The sequence below is a fragment of the Knufia obscura genome (genome assembly GCF_036327395.1).
Source record: "Knufia obscura strain CCFEE 5817 isolate CBS 148926 chromosome Unknown scaffold_5, whole genome shotgun sequence".
NCBI lineage: Eukaryota > Fungi > Ascomycota > Eurotiomycetes > Chaetothyriales > Trichomeriaceae > Knufia > Knufia obscura.
Genome location: NW_027042691.1, coordinates 930205 through 946229, shown reverse-complemented (window position 1 = coordinate 946229; position 16025 = coordinate 930205). Strand labels below are relative to the sequence as shown.

The window sequence follows — 16025 nt, the reverse complement described above, 5'->3', positions numbered from 1 at the left end:
AATATTAACCAACGACCAGAAGTCGACTCAAGCAAGAGTAGAGGTAACATCCTACATCACATCACCCTCACTCGCATTACCAGCATCGTCCCGCGCCAGAACAGCTGACCCACCACCATCCGTCATGTCAGCCTCCCGCACCTCCGAGCTGCGTTTCATCTCACCCTCCCGCCCCGCGAACCTCAACCACAACGTATCCAAGAAGTGTGCATGTTTTATTCCTGGAGGCTTCGCCCTCCCGAACTCATCAATGGCATCCTGCACGCTATACCCCATCCTCTCGATCAGATAACTGCAGATGAAGAATCCGGTGCGATTATACCCATAATGACAATGCACCGCAATTGCCCTCTCATCATGATCTGGCCTTGCGTCACGCTCGAGCAGTAATCTGTCTACCAGGGCGCAGAAATCCTGCACCTCAAGTGGCGTAGGTGGGATCTTGGACACGGTGGGAAACTTGTGGTACTCCACGCCACCTTTGTCGAGGGTCTTGGTGTTGTAGACTGGGGTGTCGTGGCTGATATCAATTACGGCGTAGATCTTGTCGCGCCAGTTGCGGAGGAAAAGGGTCGGGTTGTGTTCGTCGTCTTGTTCGCGCATTGTTTTTAGGGCGCGGAAGAGGCCGTTTTCGCTGGTATGGGTGTGGATCGGTGCTGAAACGGGGAGGATGTCTTTCCATTTGGCGAGGTTTTTGACGTCCCATTTGCCGGATGTGGTTAGGAGGCGGAGTTGGTAGGGGAAGTCGAGCTTGGAGGAGACGTGGGTTGAGAGGAAGGATTCAATGAGGGCGCTGACGAGACGGTATGTTGAGTGGGCGTAGGGGAGGGCGTGGGCGGCTGGGGAAGGGAGGGTTATGGTTTGGATTATCGAGTTAGGTGCTTTGATTGTGGTTGGAATGAGACCGTTAGTGGAGGATTGATGCTCGTCTGAGGGTTGTGGGATTTTCTCTGCTTCATTGATGGGCTTGCCAGTGATGTACTGTACGATGAGATTGATTTCTTCTGGCTTGCAGACTGTGTCTGAGTCTCCGGCGATGAGGAACAATGGGATGGCAATCCCTTTCCATACTGCCTCGCTTGGGTAGCCTCCGGTTAATTTGCCGTCTGGGGCTGTTCGTGGTAGGAGGCCAAGCGTGACTCTTTTCAAGACGGGTGTGCGGTACTGGCGATTCCATGCGAGCTGTGTACGCTTCAGATCCGATTCGTTGGAGTCGCCGACCACACGTTTGACGCTCGTACTATCCTCGTCGCCGTAACGATCGAACCATCTAAGGATGTTGATGACGACGTTTGGGGTGGAGGAGAGCTTGTGAGCAGCATTCAACTCCTTTGGTGAGATCTGGTGTGCGCGAGGACAAATAGCGATCATGCCGACAACAGGCACTGATAGTGTAGGTGCTGTAGACGTCGTAGATGCAAGGAGTGCGGCAAGAGAGCTGCCCATGCTGTGGCCTGATTACTATGTCAGCTTGAGTTCTCGTATCCCACCGGATTAGGCTTACCGATCAGCACGACTGACTTGTGGTTGTTGCGAGTACATATTTCCTCGATGGCAATCTTCCACAAAGCGGCATTGGCCTCCATGGTATAAGCTTCGTAGCCTTTAGGCTCGAATGCTGACCGACCATGGCCGGGCAGTTCGAGGCCGAAGCATGGCGCAATGCTAGTGAGACTGTCTAACAAGCCTGCGAACTGAGGAAGCACTCCGCCTAGACCATGTATGAAGACAAGCAATGGGAGCTCGGAGATGTCGGCGTGGCTTTCATGGTGAGCATGAGGCTGGTAGTATGTTCGTATTCGAGGGTAGATCGCGTAAGGGGTGGTGTATTGTTGGAAGTTAGTGTGCTCTTTCAGGCGAGGATGTAGTTCATCTGCCGCCCGCTGCAGTTGTCTCGTCTGCTTCGCCCTACGCTGTCTGTGGTAGATGTAGGCCAGCGATGCTAGTATTATTATTGTGGTGCTCACGGTCGTCCTTGATGACCAGGTCATGATTAGGCGAATCTTAAGTCAATGGTGTAACTTAGTTCCTAGAATGCGGAAAGGTTACTTTAGGGAATGGTCAATAACCTGCATATTGATCAACGCGCAAGCATAGATGCTGGAAAGGTCTGGAGTAAATGCTAGGTTATCTGGTGACAAGCTAACAAGGACTTCTGTTCGGATGGATGTCGTATGAATGATTTATAGACAAATGACACTTGAAATGTTGTTGTACTCAATGATATCTCCCGACACAGCTCATCGTAGGTTGTCATACGTGCTGCAAGAGATGTGTAGCGAAGGCTACAACATGAATGAAGAAGTCAGAGATTTCAGGACGAAGTTATCTCCATCTTGGCGATAGTGTCGCTGAGTTTGCCAGAGAACCTCTAAAACGCCATCACAGTCGTCAGCGAGCTGTAAGGCACGAAACTCTGCATGGCGGATTAGAGTGATACGTAAGATGCAGAGGGCAAAAGACAAAGCGAAGTACAAAGCGACGATGGTCGAACAGTACAAGAAGATATTATATGAGATCCCAAGGAAAACCTCCCGGCTTACTTGCCTGATCAGAAGGCAGGTCCAATGTTGCCAAGCCTGAGCCACGCTTTCCTTGATCGCTACATCTACAGGGGGAATCGGCGCCTGGGCCTGTCGCCATGCCTCAACTTGTACTTGTGCGGCATTTGTGCTGGTAAGTACAGAGCGAGGAGCAACATGTTCTATGCTTGTCCAACTTCTCTTATGGCCATTACACTTCCCTAGCATTCTCATAACCTGCCATGCGACCACTTTCACTTTCGCCAGATCCGACCTGACGACACTCGCGGCTCGCGACTCGCATTTGACGATGGACCAAGGAACATTGCTCTTAACCAGGCTTCTATGGTGTCTTTTGACTACTGCGAAGGCTCACTGGTGCTTCTTGAACTGGTTGTCGCACGTTGATGGGCGTCCGCGCTCTCCACAGGCGGCGACGAGGCAGATAATGACCAGGCTGTCGAAATGGTTGTGTGGGATAGTCACCCGGGCTAATAAAGGCCGCATGATCGGTGAGTTGCTGTTTAGCCAGATGCTGAAATTGATTTCGAGGTTAAGCCTGAGTATTTCTTTGGTTGGAAAAGATTGACAGTACATCTGCAATCGAGCGCGTGTAGCTCTGTGTGTTGAAGGTGGCCTTCTTGATGAGAGGATAGAGAAGTGTGTCTAAGCTGCATGTAGACTGTTTTGCCACATCCACGGCTCGGATGTCCACTCTTGCGACAATGTCAATTCCTTTGCTCAGGCGGCAGGAACCGAGGTAATGTATTCTGGTCGAGCTGGTCCAATGACTGTGCTGTTCATGGAATGTTCTCTGAAGGTGCGCACCATAGCTCTGGAACAGCTTGGCAGAGGACATTAGTACCCCTGGTTTGGCTTTCCCCAAAACTTGCTCGTTGCATCCCAATCAACTACACGAACATAAATTCGCGGCAGAGCCCGAACGTCAGCCCACCAGCTGACCAAAAATGCCCTCACACGGTGTCCTTCTTGCTTTTCTCCTTTTTCTTCTTCCTCTTCTGACTTCCGTCCTGAGACGCCGCCACATCTAGGGAAGGCGACAGTTGGGAACCCCTCTTCTCCTTCGCCGGTGTGCTGTCCGAGTCCATGTCGTCTGCAGTCTGCTTCTTATGCTTCGTCTTCTTCGAAGACTTCGGCGTACGCTGAGAAGCAGTTTCATCGTCTACTGTACCAGAGTTGGCATCGACCATTGACACGTCTTCATCTGCGACTGGAGAGCTGCCCGTCTCATGCTCATGCTTCTTAACGGCGGCGCCAAAAGGAACATAACGCGCTTTCAGGTTTTCTGGTTGTTTTCGTGGGGCCTTCTTATGCCCGGTCTGCGTTGCAAAGAAGTTCGTTGGTTGGTCGGCTTCAGCATCATGGTTATTCGCACTTTCTGAAGCAGTCCCGTTCGAGGTGGGTTTCGAAGACTCCTGTATGCGGAAGGCTCGGGTGACTGGCACAGCCGCCGAGGCATATTCACCGTTCCTGCCTTTGGGCAACAAGACGTTCGCACCTTCTACACCCGCGCGCGACATCTCGTAGGATACTCCTTTGTGCTTCAATACTTCGGTTCCTTTGAGAGCACTCGCGACATTCAGTGACTCGATCTTGGAGATAGGCATAGTGCTTGGCGCTGAAATGTGCCAGACCTGTTTACTTCCGAGGTTATCAAACATATCTAGGGATGCCATGTCCGACGCCTTCATGCTAATGGTTGAGTAGCCTTGAGGAGGTACATATGTTGTTGGTTCGATCCTTTTGATCTTGTTGTAGCTGCATGTTCGTTAGTCTATGAACGACGCGACCTTGAACTTACTCACTCGACCTTCTGTCGTTTTGATGGAGAACCTGCCGTCGAGCTTTCGACAGGATGCGACTTCCGTTTTGATTGCGTCGAGAGACTTGATTTTGAACTTTTTGATCCAGAACTAGCGTCACTTTCGCTACCTGAGCTGTCGTTGTCGCTCTCCGAGATTCGTTCAACCGGAGCGGGTGATGCCGATTTTGCTATACCATTGAGTCTCTCTTTCAGTGTTTGCGTCGGCTCTGGCGAAGATGATTCGTCTGCGCTAGAGTCCTCGACGCGCTCTTCACTGAGCATACCTTTGGGAGGCATGCTGCCAATTGATATCTGAGCCAATGACTATTTAATGTACATGAGTCGTTGCGACGATAGAGAATAGGCTAGTACTGTCGTATTGTTCGCAACGTGAAGTTTCTACGAGTAATTCAATCTTCACGGAATTTGTAATTAGACTACCGGTTAAACCTTCCATATTGAACATGCGCTAGAGGTACGGCGCCAGAGCTCGACTAAACCTTCTCCCCTACAGAATTATCAAAATATTTCCCATCGTAGAAGCTATTCTGACCTTCAATGTCTACAGGTATGTACTTCGTGATCGTCGCGTCTCAAAGCTAATTTTCCAACTTTAGTTCGCGAAAGTGCAATTGCGAAGCGTCGCCGCCTCAATAATGGCACACCAACTCCAGCTTCGGACTCCGATCTTTCAGCCGCTTCAACAGTGGTCAAGAAGACCAAGGCGAAGAAGCGCGTGAAAGAAATCCTAACCGACGCAGTCGTCGCAGTCGGAGACCCAGCAAGCAGTCAAGCTTACAATGAGGAACATGTCGAAGGGTTGGACGACAACTCATTCGAGCCGCTCGCTAGTGCCAATGTGGTGAAATTCAGCGGCTCTCGCGAGATCGAAGCTATTGACCAGGACGCCATCAAAGTGCGGCTTTCGCGGTACCAGGTCAGTCTCATCCCCTTCCAGCATTTTACGATGTTAACCAGCACAGAAATGTTACGTCCATGGGGTAGCTAAGCTGTGGATCAGAGACGGATCCGTGTCCGCTTGTGGCGCGACCTTGACCGAATCGGCGCAGACCTACACTGTTTTTGCCTCTGTGTCTGATGCACCAGTCGCCATCCAAGCAGAGTCGAGGGCGGCCGAATTCCAGCTCGAGAGTGTATCCATATCAGACAATGGCACGCCATCTCCGTTGCATGTACCAGGAAAATTTGGGCTTGGAAGCAAAGCCGATGCAACCTCGTTTCGAGTGCTTGGTCACGGAGATGAGCCAGGCCCAGCAGAGAGGCCAGGTATTGACTCTGCAAACGCCTTCGACACGGACATTGCGACACACAAGTTGGGCTTAGCGATTAGCAACCTGGCTACGCCGAAGCCTCACGTTCTGATCTGTGGCAGACGCCACAGTAGTACATCTGCAGCTTCGATCGCCTTGGTCAACCGGTGCTTGTCGGAAGCAACCACGACAAGTAGCGTTGGACAAGCTGGCGTGGCATTCCTCGACCTGGACTACGCTTCTCCTACCTTCGGTTGCCCTGGTACGGTCAGCGTCACGTACATCAAAGACTTTGTGCTTGGACCATCGTACACTCATCCGCTCAGTCCGAACAGCATATCGAGAAACCGCCTTGTGGCGTCCCATTTCATCGGAAGCGGCGAACATTCGAATGTTGACATGCCAGAAAAATCAATCATCGAACAGCTTATGAGGTCTGACAAGTCTCTGCTGAAATCACCTTGGGTCACCAGGACAGGCGCATGGGTAGCTACCGCTTCCAGCGAAGACTTGTCACATCTACACAAGATGACATCACCGGACTTGGTCTTGAACATTGACAGCTCGAAGTCTTCACCTTATTACGATGCTGCCATAGCATTGACACAGCTCAATTCTGCTAGGTTTGCGCACATCCCATATACCCGCTCGGGCACGGAGTCGTCTGTTGCTGAACATCGGTATGCATTGCAGTCTCACTTCCGTCTTCACGGGTATGTCGATGGTGTTCCTCTTTGGTACACAAGCTCGATACCTTCTATTGGCACAAGGCAACTGGTACTACCCATCGATGATCGTGAGAATGGGTTGAGCTTCGTTTCCGTTCGTGGCGGAGTTTTGCGCCTGGAAGACATCACTGAAGCTCTTCAGGAAGCGTTGGTGACATTGGTCACGGTGAAGTCTGCCCAAGACAGTCCTAGGCCAAGTGCGGCACCGTTTGGACTTCGGCACATTGACTATTCGAAAGTGGTGCAACACCTCGGGCTTGCTTGTGTCGAGCATATCGATGAGTTCTCGAAAACCATCTATCTCAGTACGCCAGTCAGTGCATCACAAATCCAGGCTTCTTTGAAGGACGGGCTCGACGTAGGTCTAGTGCTCGAGAAGCCTGGGCCTAGTGGTCGCTTTAGCCGCCACCTTCTCTTTGAAAAGTCATGATGCTGTAATGAGTCATTCCCACCTTTGTGCCCCCTTGGATCAGCACTGGTCGGGGCAGATTCAGACCAAACGTCCTGGCACGGTACCAGGCTCGCAGTCCGTCCTCGACGTGCTCCTTGCAGCCAGCGCCGAGCAACCAGAGTAAAGAAGTAGATCGCCTGATCTATGTCCACCTTTCCCAGCCTCGTTGAACAGCGTTTTCAGAGCTAAGGATGGACTGCACATTGTCATTGCTTGTTAGATTCTCGGTGTGTTTGGCGACATTCATACTGCTCTCGGTGGTTTTGCTGAATAAATCGTTCATTGTGTGGAGCAAAGGAGGAATCCCGAAGAACATGTTGCTCGAGCCTTCATTGTTACGCAGCGCCCGTATGCCCGCGTCATATTGTCATGAGTGTCCAAGGACGCGATTTCAACGATGGATGTCCGTGTACGAGGTTCAGGCAGCCTCGAATGCAGTGAAAAATCCAAACACATCATGGCATCTAGGTAGAATCTCTAGGCTTAGGAGGCGGGTTAACTGGCGTCCATCTCCGCCAGCCGCCAAGTTCAGGCACCCCAGCCACTGGAAGGACACGACTCACTTCTGTCTCCTTTCATCACTCACTCACCAATCCATCAGGCATACAGCGTTTAGACTTCGTTATCCATCATTCTGGAACTAGAACCGGAGAGACGTGAACAAGATGTCAGGAGGCTCTTCGGAACATCGAAAGAGAATCATACACGATCGGCATGCATCCTGACACGAAACGCAGACGTATCCTCACCAAAGCTCAATCGAAGTCAGGTTGCTTTACTTGCAAATCCAGAAAAGTAAAGTGCGACGAGACAAAACCAACCTGCCAACGGTGCATGAGATCTGGCTATGATTGCGAAGGCTACAAACAACCCCTACCGGAGCCATCAGCAGGACAGCCTGGTCTATCTGTGCTAGACACCATTCCCACGGCAGGTGGACATTTTACCGATTTGGACAGTGACCCATGCCATGCTGATATACACCGCCGGCTGCTGGCTGCCTTATCGCCCCATGGCCCACAATACGTCGGCAGCAATGCGCTTGCGAAGGTGCTCATGTCCGGGATCCCACCTGTGCCATCAGCTCTCGTGGCACTCGAGACGCTGGAATCGCTTATGCAAATGATGACATGCGGGCAGCTGCAATTCAATGCTGCTACGAGAGTCCTGGTCACCGACCAGTATGGCCATGCGATGCGCTTGTTATCTGCGGAGCTAGGACAGGGTTCCGAAGACAGCAACAGGTCGTTGGTGACCTGTCTATTGTTGACGGCCATAGAACTTCTGCAAAGAAGACGACAAAACGCCATCAAGCATGTTCTGGGTGGTGTGCTTCAGTCATGGTCAAATCCTCTGCACCCAGCTGATGGCGCCAGTATCCACTTCCTGCTACGAGTGTTCGACCTGCAAACGCTGTTGTATTCGACAGGCGTCCGTTTGCCAAGGACAGAGGCTTCTAATCAGCCGACCTACATGGAAAGACAGGGTGCTCAACTGGAGAATTTCGAAAGGCAAGCAGTCATCGTCCTGCATAGCGCGCATTCAGTCATCGCTGAAACCCACCATCAGGCGGTCTCCACAACCGTACCAGATCATCAAGTGGACCGGCAGCAGCACATCGAGCGTCTATTGCTTCTGATAGACGCTATTGAGGCTACTAAGAATGCTGGGATACAGAAAGGCTCTGCCTATCCGGTCTGGCTCATGATGCAGAACCTCTGTTGGATGACCGTCATGCAATTGAGGCAGCTCAATGCGGTAGACGAGCTGAGCTGGGACGTGTATGTCGACTACTTCGAAGCAATAGTGGGCAATGTGGATTCCATAACGGATATGTTGCAATCTCGGAGCGGAAAGAAATACCCACTGTTTACTCTGCAGGTCGGCATAATACCACCACTCAGCTTGGTTGCTTTCAAGTGCAGGCACCCCTCACTAAGAAGACGCGCGATTGTGCACCTACGACAAGCTGGGCAGGAAGGGCCTTTCATCGGTCCATTGCTTGCTGCTGTGGCAGACAGGGTTATGCAGATTGAGGAACCCCATCCGATGAGGGTGCCTCAAGATGGCAGTCAGTCCTCGTCTTCAGTGCTTCCGGAGGCCGTGAGCCTACCTGCGGAAGCCGACAGATTGACGAAATGCTGGACCATCGAAGACAACGGAAGAGCAGATGATAATGAATGGCCTACATCAACCATTGGCACGACCACTATCAGATGTATACGTCGAATGCAGCCTTGCTCCGCCCTCTATGCTAACGTCGTTACGTCTTCACACTTCAAAACGGGCAGCGAATTTCAGACTCTAGCGGACAAGGAGCTGGATCCAGAACTCTGGGAAGACTGGACCGAGCAAATCCGTTTCAGCAGGTGATTTGGCTGGTAGTGTCCCAGACTAGAGGGTGTCACTGGGCTGCTTGTCTAGGCACAGAACCATGAAGCGCGTTAAAGCGGGTCGATGCTGGAACCGTACCCACCACTTGCAGCATAGGCTATCAGCTGCTTCAAGCATTCAAGCTGCCACGCAATAACCCATGCAGCATTGTTGCTCGGTCTTCCAAGTCTGGAGTCGAGACTGCAACATTCGCCGACCAGGGCGTGCCTGCCTTACTCTGTACCTCTGCCATTCGCTTCTCGGTCTTTGACTTTGCGCTAAGTGTTTAGCGCGGAACGCCTCGCAACCTGTAGCCTCGCGCTCTTCCAGGATACCTTCGCTGCATGGGATCCTGCAACCATGTTCATGATGACAATCTCGGTCTTTCAAGTGTTGGTGAATACTGACTGAGCACAGAGTACAATGACCTCAAATTTGTGGCTATGTGAATGCGACCCAACTCCACCATGGTCCTGAGGCCGGTCTTCAAGCGCTGCGCCGAGATGTGTGTGGCCTGACCAGCAATGAGCCTTCGCCGCTGTTGCTCAAAGGAGGTGAGAGCATTTTGCTATAAGAAGAGTAGGGTCCTCCCATCCTCTTGCCATCACCAAAACCTGCGTCTGTTCCGCCAGCCAACTAAGATGACGTCCTCCCGGACCATGTTCACCGCGCTCTTTGCGTCCGCTCTTCTTGCAATCTCATCTGCGCAAGAAGATTATTCACCATGTCCAATACTCGGACCACGGTATCCACAGCCCGTCCAGGTCACAGCATCGCCATTTGTCCAGGAAGCTCTTCAAAACTTGACGGCTGCCTTCGACGTGCTGATTCTATCTGGCGGCGACAGCTCTTTCACCGATACCACTCCCAACACGACTACTTTCTCGGTCGCGCTGTTTGACGCTAGCGATCTAGCAGACGGTTCCACGCCTTTCTTCTACGAATACCACCATGTAGCGCCTAGCTTCGACAACAAGACTACTGTGGATGCAGGAAGTGTCTACAATGTTGGAGGCTTGTCTCAATTTCTGACTGTCTACACATTTCTAGCATCTGCTGGTGATGACTTGTGGTACGAGCCGATTACAAAGTACCTGCCAGAGCTGAACGAGACTTCCGAAGAGCCGGCCATGAAGAGCGTGGACTGGAATCATGTCCTTCTGATTGACCTGGCGACACATCTCGCCGGCATCCCTCGTCAAGGTAAGTTGACATTACTCCACACAACGACCATGCTAATGTGACCTAGCCACCACCGACACAATTTCAGACATAGTGCCAGAGGGTTTTGCCACTCTCCTACCCCAATCGTTACCCAAATCGTCACCGAACGTTACAAGGGAAGGCATCCTTAACATACTGCGAACCCAACGAAGAGCCGTTTATCAGCCAGGAACCACACCAATTTACTCAGACACCGCTTTCCAGCTGCTCGCCCTTGCTCTCGAGAAGATCAACGGCGAGTCATTCGGAAGCACATTCGTTGAGAACATTCTGTCACCACTCAACATCACTCACACATCTGTCGGAACACCTCGTTCAAACACCGGCGCCATCATCCCCAGCGATCCTCTCGAAAGCGGCTGGCAAATCCAAACATTAGAGACAGCCCTCCTCGCCGCAACTGGCATGTTCTCAACCATCAGCGATATCTCCATCATCGGCAAATCCATCCTCTGCTCAACTCTTCTCTCTCCGTCCACCACTAACCGCTGGCTCAAACCACATTCATACACCAGCAACCCCCGCAACGGTGTTGGCATGCCCTTCGACATCTTCACGCCTACCCTCAGTGGTGGAAAAATCGGCCCCATCATCGAGATATACACAAAATATGGTGCACACGGCCTCTACAGCCCGTACTTCGGTCTCGTGCCCGACCACAACGTCGGCTTCGTCATCTTATCCGCTGATACCGATAAAGCCGCGGATCTGAATGCGTACGCTGACCTACTCGCGCAATACCTCATTCCTGCGATGGAACGGACGGCAGCTGCGGAAGCAACGGTCAACTATGCGGGGACTTACACAAGTGATGATGGCGCCTCGAGGATGACCATTGACGTCGATGGACTATCGGGTCTTTCGGTGCTGAATTGGACTGCGAGTAGAGAGGTAGACATTAAAGGTGCTTACGCCCAGCTCGCCGGTATTCCAGCTGAGACACTCGACATGCGACTTTACCCTACTAATATCAGGGATGGCACGGGCAATGGGACGGATCTGGCGTTCAGAGCAGTGTTGCAGGATGTTGCTGCGCCTGCTGATGCTGGGACGCCGACTTGCGTTACGTGGTCGAGTGGTGTTGATGCGTTGGTGTATAATGGGGTTGCATTGGACGAGTTCGTATTTGGATTGGATGCGAAAGGTGGCGCTGTTACTGTTTCGATTCCTGCTTTGGAGATGACGATGCGTAGGGAGTGATTGATTTTGTGGATGACATGAGTGGTTAGGAGCAGGTTGTCTGCGCTCAGATCTAGCTTACCTTGCTTCTCAAGGCTTGGGGTTCTTTTCCTCAGATTCTCTTCCTTCCTCACTGATCCCAAGTCAAGTCACGTCAAATAAGGTCAAGTCATGACATATAAACTACGTCTTCTTGCATTATTTACACTCAAACTCCAGAACGACATCTAGTCAAACGATCAAGTCCGTGTTCTTACCCTGCTGACTTACCTAAACCCCTTACGCAACCCTCCGAAACCCATGCCTAACCCCCCTATCATGCACAATCACGCCTGCAAACTCACCCCGCCCCGTGAACACAATCCTCTTCACCCCCGGCTTCCGTTCCACCGCTCCATCAAAGAACCTACCGTGCTCCAGCAGCGGAAACTCATAGTACGGGCCGCTATACCGTAGTGGTAAACGCCCGTAATTCTTGAAGGGATGGGAATATGCACGGGTGCCGATTGTGATGTTTGTGCGGAGGAGTTGGTGGGCTAGAGAGAGGGTTTCGGATTCGTGGGGGTTGGGGGTGAAGTGCTTTGATGGTTGGCGGACGGGTTTATTGATAAGTGGAAACCTGTTCGGGGCTCGGTGAGACCCAAGTTTGGGGAGCTGTATCTGGTGGTGTAATAGGGGAAGCTGTGGTCGGTGTATATTTCTGCTCTGGCGTGTGTGGGCAATTATTGCGCCGCCGAGGCGTGTCTTGAGGACTGGGTGATGCATGGTAAGTTGAGGTGGCAGGTGCTTTGAAGGTGGTGTAGGTGATTAGCGACTTGTGCTTACCTATGGTACCGCGAAACAGACCTGCTGTTTTTGCCCGTATGTATATATCGCAATATACCTACCCTGCACAACCGTGGGGACACCGGACTGTCTAATCGCAAAGTCGTTGTTCCGTGGTAAGAGCTGCTCCCGGTTTACGAGGCGCTCAACGTTCATATGCAAGGACACCACGCTTCATCTCGTTGTTGCTTTCTCTGTGGCAGAAGGGCATTGTTTCGAGGCGGGGAAGCTTTCTGCACCAGGGTATCCTTTGTGATGGCCGTTCAATGGCCTTCGAGGCCTTTGTTGCTCTATGAGCATTGTTCAATTCTTGGTGTTAATGCACATCCGGTCATTGTGCCGATGCCGGTGTAACGACGTGGCCACAGAAACGGAGAATAGACAGGTAGATGCTTTTGCAAATGTGTGTTGTGAAACACTTTCCATGCTTGCTGGGCTCGGTTCGTGTTCACTACAAGAGCACAGATTCCTGATAGGGAGGTCATTGTGAGTGCATGCCTCTTGGTGGCTGCGACGAGTACAGCAATGTCATGTGAAGGAATCGCGAAGGTGCCAGTCTGCTTGGTCTTCAACTTTGGCTGGTCGAAGCTCTTAGTCCTTCCGTACAAGGATCGGACACCTGAGCAGGTGAGTCTTGGAGTGAGATGTTTTTGGCATTTGCCATCGTTGGTACAGCTGGCGTCGATACTTCTGGAAGTCGGCTGCGAAATAATGCAGCAGCGTCGTGCCTACCGCTGACATGCCCGTCGTGGATGCGCTTGCCCGCTCTGAGATACTATCGCTTTGCTTGGCGGGCAGGCGCATGTGGTTCGGTCTTCTTGCCAATACTTCCACCGCCATTACCTCAGCCAACCTTCTCCCATCAGGCTCCATCCAGCTTTGCCACCAACTTCCAAACCAATTCCTCTTGCAACTTGCAGTCAAGTCTTCCCAATTCTCAGCCAAATCTATCATAAACTCCGATCAACGACATCAACATGTCTTCCAGCGAGAACGCGCAGAAGCAATCAGCCAATAAAGCAACTGAGAAATCAGGTAAGCACACTTCCTCTTCTTATCGTTGTTTTCTGAGCCAAAGTAGAAGGCGAGATGACCGACTACCAATACCTCAAGAGCTGGGGCGGCATGAAGAACTTCGCTCTCTCATATGGCGAGAAACCGACCCCAGAGGGCTTCCACAATGCCAAAGTTATCTTAGGCACCTTCAGAGAAGATGACCCTGGCTCGGCTGCTGGCAGATGGTACAAGAGTGAGAAAGAGGCTGGACGACAACCTACTTTGACAGATTGAGAGGAGAAATGCAAGTCTGCGAGGCGATCATGCTTGGCGTGGTCCAAAATATCGAATTGAGGTGGCAAGATGGCGAACATGGTCGACAACACAGCCTGATATGGGTTCTTACCGTCAACATCATCGAGACTGTATACAGTAGGCATCTGGAAGCCAAGACTCGCAGTTGATGTGAAAGAGCAAAAAGTTGATCCTGAAGCGGACATGGCCAAGCAGTATCATAGTTATGATGTAGCATGTTATCGTGGCATCACGCAACAACTTCGCTTTCCACTGGTAATGCAACTTCATCAGACTTTTCTCCTTCGAAATTGGGTTCATGCTCGTCTTCTGCTTCAGTCTCATCCTGACCATCTTCCGCCAGGACAGTAGCCCCACCTTCCTCTTCATCGTCCTCATCTTCAGCCTTGATATTCCGCAACACGCCACCCTTCCGCTTCGGCATAACACTCATGAAAGCCTCACCCCAATCTCTTGTCTCAAGCCACCGAAGCATGATCTCGACCACGTGGTTCGTTGCTAGCACATGTCTGGCTGTCATGGACATGTGCTCGCCTATCGGAAGTTTCGCTGTTTTGATCTCCTGGTACCTGCCCACTGTGGTCGTTGCCGAGCCATTGGTTTCGGTGGTCGCACTGATAGAAGAGGAGGCTTGGAGCTTGGCATTCTTGTCGCGGGCAGTTTTGTAGCAGATTCCTTTATGGCGGTTCTTGTCAACGAGGCCGCCGATTATGTAGGTGTGATATGGTTTCAGTTCGGTGAGGGTATACGGCGAGTCGGAGGTGAGGTAGATGACTTCACCGGCTTCTTGAAGGTCTTGTAGGACGGGATCAGAGGCGTGAGTTGCTCCATTCGCAAGTGGTTCTGATTTGGGCTCGCTAGCAACATCCGTGTTGGCGGGCTCATCATCGGCCTCTGCGCCTTGCTCAACTCCTCCGCCCTGTGTATTAGTCGCCCCATTGTCCCCATTCCTCCCCTTATCCTTTGCCGACGCATACCTCTCAAACGCCCCAACCATCCTGCCACCCTCCCACCCTCTCATTTCCCCCTCCGCCATCCACGCCGCCTCCACAAAATCCTCCTCCGTAAACACCATCCCCCTCCAATTCTTATACATCCCCTTCAACAGCCCCTCAAACCTCTTCCTCAACTCAGACCCCTCCGTCCACCCACTCACATACAAATGCGCCTGAAACGGCGCCTTATTATTATCACTGTAGCACCTCGTAATCTGACTCCCCAGACTAATCCGCTCCTTCTCGACCATCAAATCGTCAAATGCACAATCTATCACAAGTGCAATGGGTAAATGTTGGCGTCGTTTGCGCGGGATATAACCCGTAGATTTCTTCCGCAACACATCGGCCTGCACGTCTGCACCCTTCACGTCCTCCGCCTGATGTTGCACCCCTTCCTCCCGCGCCGCCCGTTTCCGTGCCTTCTTCTCCTTCTCCTTCTCCTTCCTCTTCAGTTTCCGGTCTTCACGGCCGGCCTCCCACTCGGCCTTGCGCTTCAATTTCTTGAGCTGGTTCTTTGAGAGGACGGGTTCGGGGGGTTGTCCTTCTGCGTCGGAGGTGCGGTCCATTTGGGCGTTGAGAGTGCTTTTTAGGCTGGCGGCGGTTGCGCTGGCGGGGGCGGGTTTGCGCTCTTCGACGTCGATTGAGATTTCGTTCTCGTCTTCGGCTTCGGAGTCGGTGGGGTGGGAGGGTTCTGTGGTTTGTGGGGGTGCGGGTCGCAAACGTGAATCATGGTCGCGGTCATGATCATGGTTATGGCTGAGCTTTCTCAGCTTTGAGGGCCGTTCTTCTGCTTCCATTTTGAGCTATGGAGTGGTAAATATTGAGCATCATGGACGAGGAGGATCAATCTCGAAGAATGGCTCGGAGGCGAGATTTATGGTTTGGCCGAAGAACTTCCGGATGACTAATCTACGGCAACTGGCTTCCACAAACGAGCACTCTATCTCCTCGACCTACGAGATGGTACTTGGTGATTATGCTCACCCTCCTACGCCTCCTTCTTTGCAGCGCATCTACTTCTGTCTGCAAGAAGCACGATGTTCATCGTACATGCTCGCATCAAGTAAACGCTTGATCCATTCACCCCGCACTTTGTCCTTGCGGCGCGAAGGTACGTGCCGTTCCTGCTTGACTCATGTTTCTTATCCGTACAGTCTTGGTCAGCCAGCCGGCTATCGATGAGATTTCTGGAATCATTCGACGTATGCCGCGGCAGGGTCAAGACTGGCAGCGACTCTTGCACACAACTGGCTGCCTATTTGTCGTCCCGAATGAGGACATCGATGTTCTGATATTGTCCTATTCGCGGAACGTAGGA

General features: G+C 51.9%; 8 protein-coding genes across 8 annotated transcripts; 4 read left to right on the top strand and 4 right to left on the bottom strand.

Moving 5' to 3' along the window:
* Nucleotides 1-51: 51 nt before the first annotated feature.
* On the bottom strand, nucleotides 52-1991 carry PMZ80_005142 (uncharacterized protein; the record flags this gene model as incomplete). Its single annotated transcript, XM_064873563.1, has 2 exons — nucleotides 52-1454; nucleotides 1505-1991. The coding sequence occupies 2 exons, from the start codon at nucleotides 1989-1991 to the stop codon at nucleotides 52-54; spliced, it is 1890 nt and encodes a 629-aa protein (XP_064730667.1).
* Nucleotides 1992-3496: 1505 nt separating this feature from the next.
* PMZ80_005141 (uncharacterized protein) lies at nucleotides 3497-4644 on the bottom strand (the record flags this gene model as incomplete). Its single annotated transcript, XM_064873562.1, has 2 exons — nucleotides 3497-4301; nucleotides 4349-4644. The coding sequence occupies 2 exons, from the start codon at nucleotides 4642-4644 to the stop codon at nucleotides 3497-3499; spliced, it is 1101 nt and encodes a 366-aa protein (XP_064730666.1).
* A 261-nt stretch (nucleotides 4645-4905) lies between these two features.
* NOL9 (Polynucleotide 5'-hydroxyl-kinase nol9) lies at nucleotides 4906-6776 on the top strand (the record flags this gene model as incomplete). The annotated part of the gene is made up of 3 exons (XM_064873561.1): nucleotides 4906-4915; nucleotides 4965-5284; nucleotides 5331-6776. The coding sequence occupies 3 exons, from the start codon at nucleotides 4906-4908 to the stop codon at nucleotides 6774-6776; spliced, it is 1776 nt and encodes a 591-aa protein (XP_064730665.1).
* A 735-nt stretch (nucleotides 6777-7511) lies between these two features.
* PMZ80_005139 (uncharacterized protein) lies at nucleotides 7512-9170 on the top strand (the record flags this gene model as incomplete). Its single annotated transcript, XM_064873560.1, has 1 exon — nucleotides 7512-9170. One exon carries the CDS (start codon nucleotides 7512-7514, stop codon nucleotides 9168-9170), a length of 1659 nt encoding a protein of 552 aa, XP_064730664.1.
* A 641-nt stretch (nucleotides 9171-9811) lies between these two features.
* Nucleotides 9812-11594, top strand: PMZ80_005138 (uncharacterized protein; the record flags this gene model as incomplete). The annotated part of the gene is made up of 2 exons (XM_064873559.1): nucleotides 9812-10373; nucleotides 10420-11594. The coding sequence occupies 2 exons, from the start codon at nucleotides 9812-9814 to the stop codon at nucleotides 11592-11594; spliced, it is 1737 nt and encodes a 578-aa protein (XP_064730663.1).
* Nucleotides 11595-11852: 258 nt separating this feature from the next.
* Nucleotides 11853-12338, bottom strand: PMZ80_005137 (uncharacterized protein; the record flags this gene model as incomplete). The annotated part of the gene is made up of 1 exon (XM_064873558.1): nucleotides 11853-12338. The coding sequence occupies one exon, from the start codon at nucleotides 12336-12338 to the stop codon at nucleotides 11853-11855; it is 486 nt and encodes a 161-aa protein (XP_064730662.1).
* A 1037-nt stretch (nucleotides 12339-13375) lies between these two features.
* On the top strand, nucleotides 13376-13688 carry PMZ80_005136 (uncharacterized protein; the record flags this gene model as incomplete). The annotated part of the gene is made up of 2 exons (XM_064873557.1): nucleotides 13376-13433; nucleotides 13480-13688. 2 exons carry the CDS (start codon nucleotides 13376-13378, stop codon nucleotides 13686-13688), a joined length of 267 nt encoding a protein of 88 aa, XP_064730661.1.
* A 250-nt stretch (nucleotides 13689-13938) lies between these two features.
* On the bottom strand, nucleotides 13939-15504 carry TRM10 (tRNA (guanine(9)-N(1))-methyltransferase; the record flags this gene model as incomplete). Its single annotated transcript, XM_064873556.1, has 1 exon — nucleotides 13939-15504. One exon carries the CDS (start codon nucleotides 15502-15504, stop codon nucleotides 13939-13941), a length of 1566 nt encoding a protein of 521 aa, XP_064730660.1.
* Nucleotides 15505-16025: the final 521 nt, after the last annotated feature.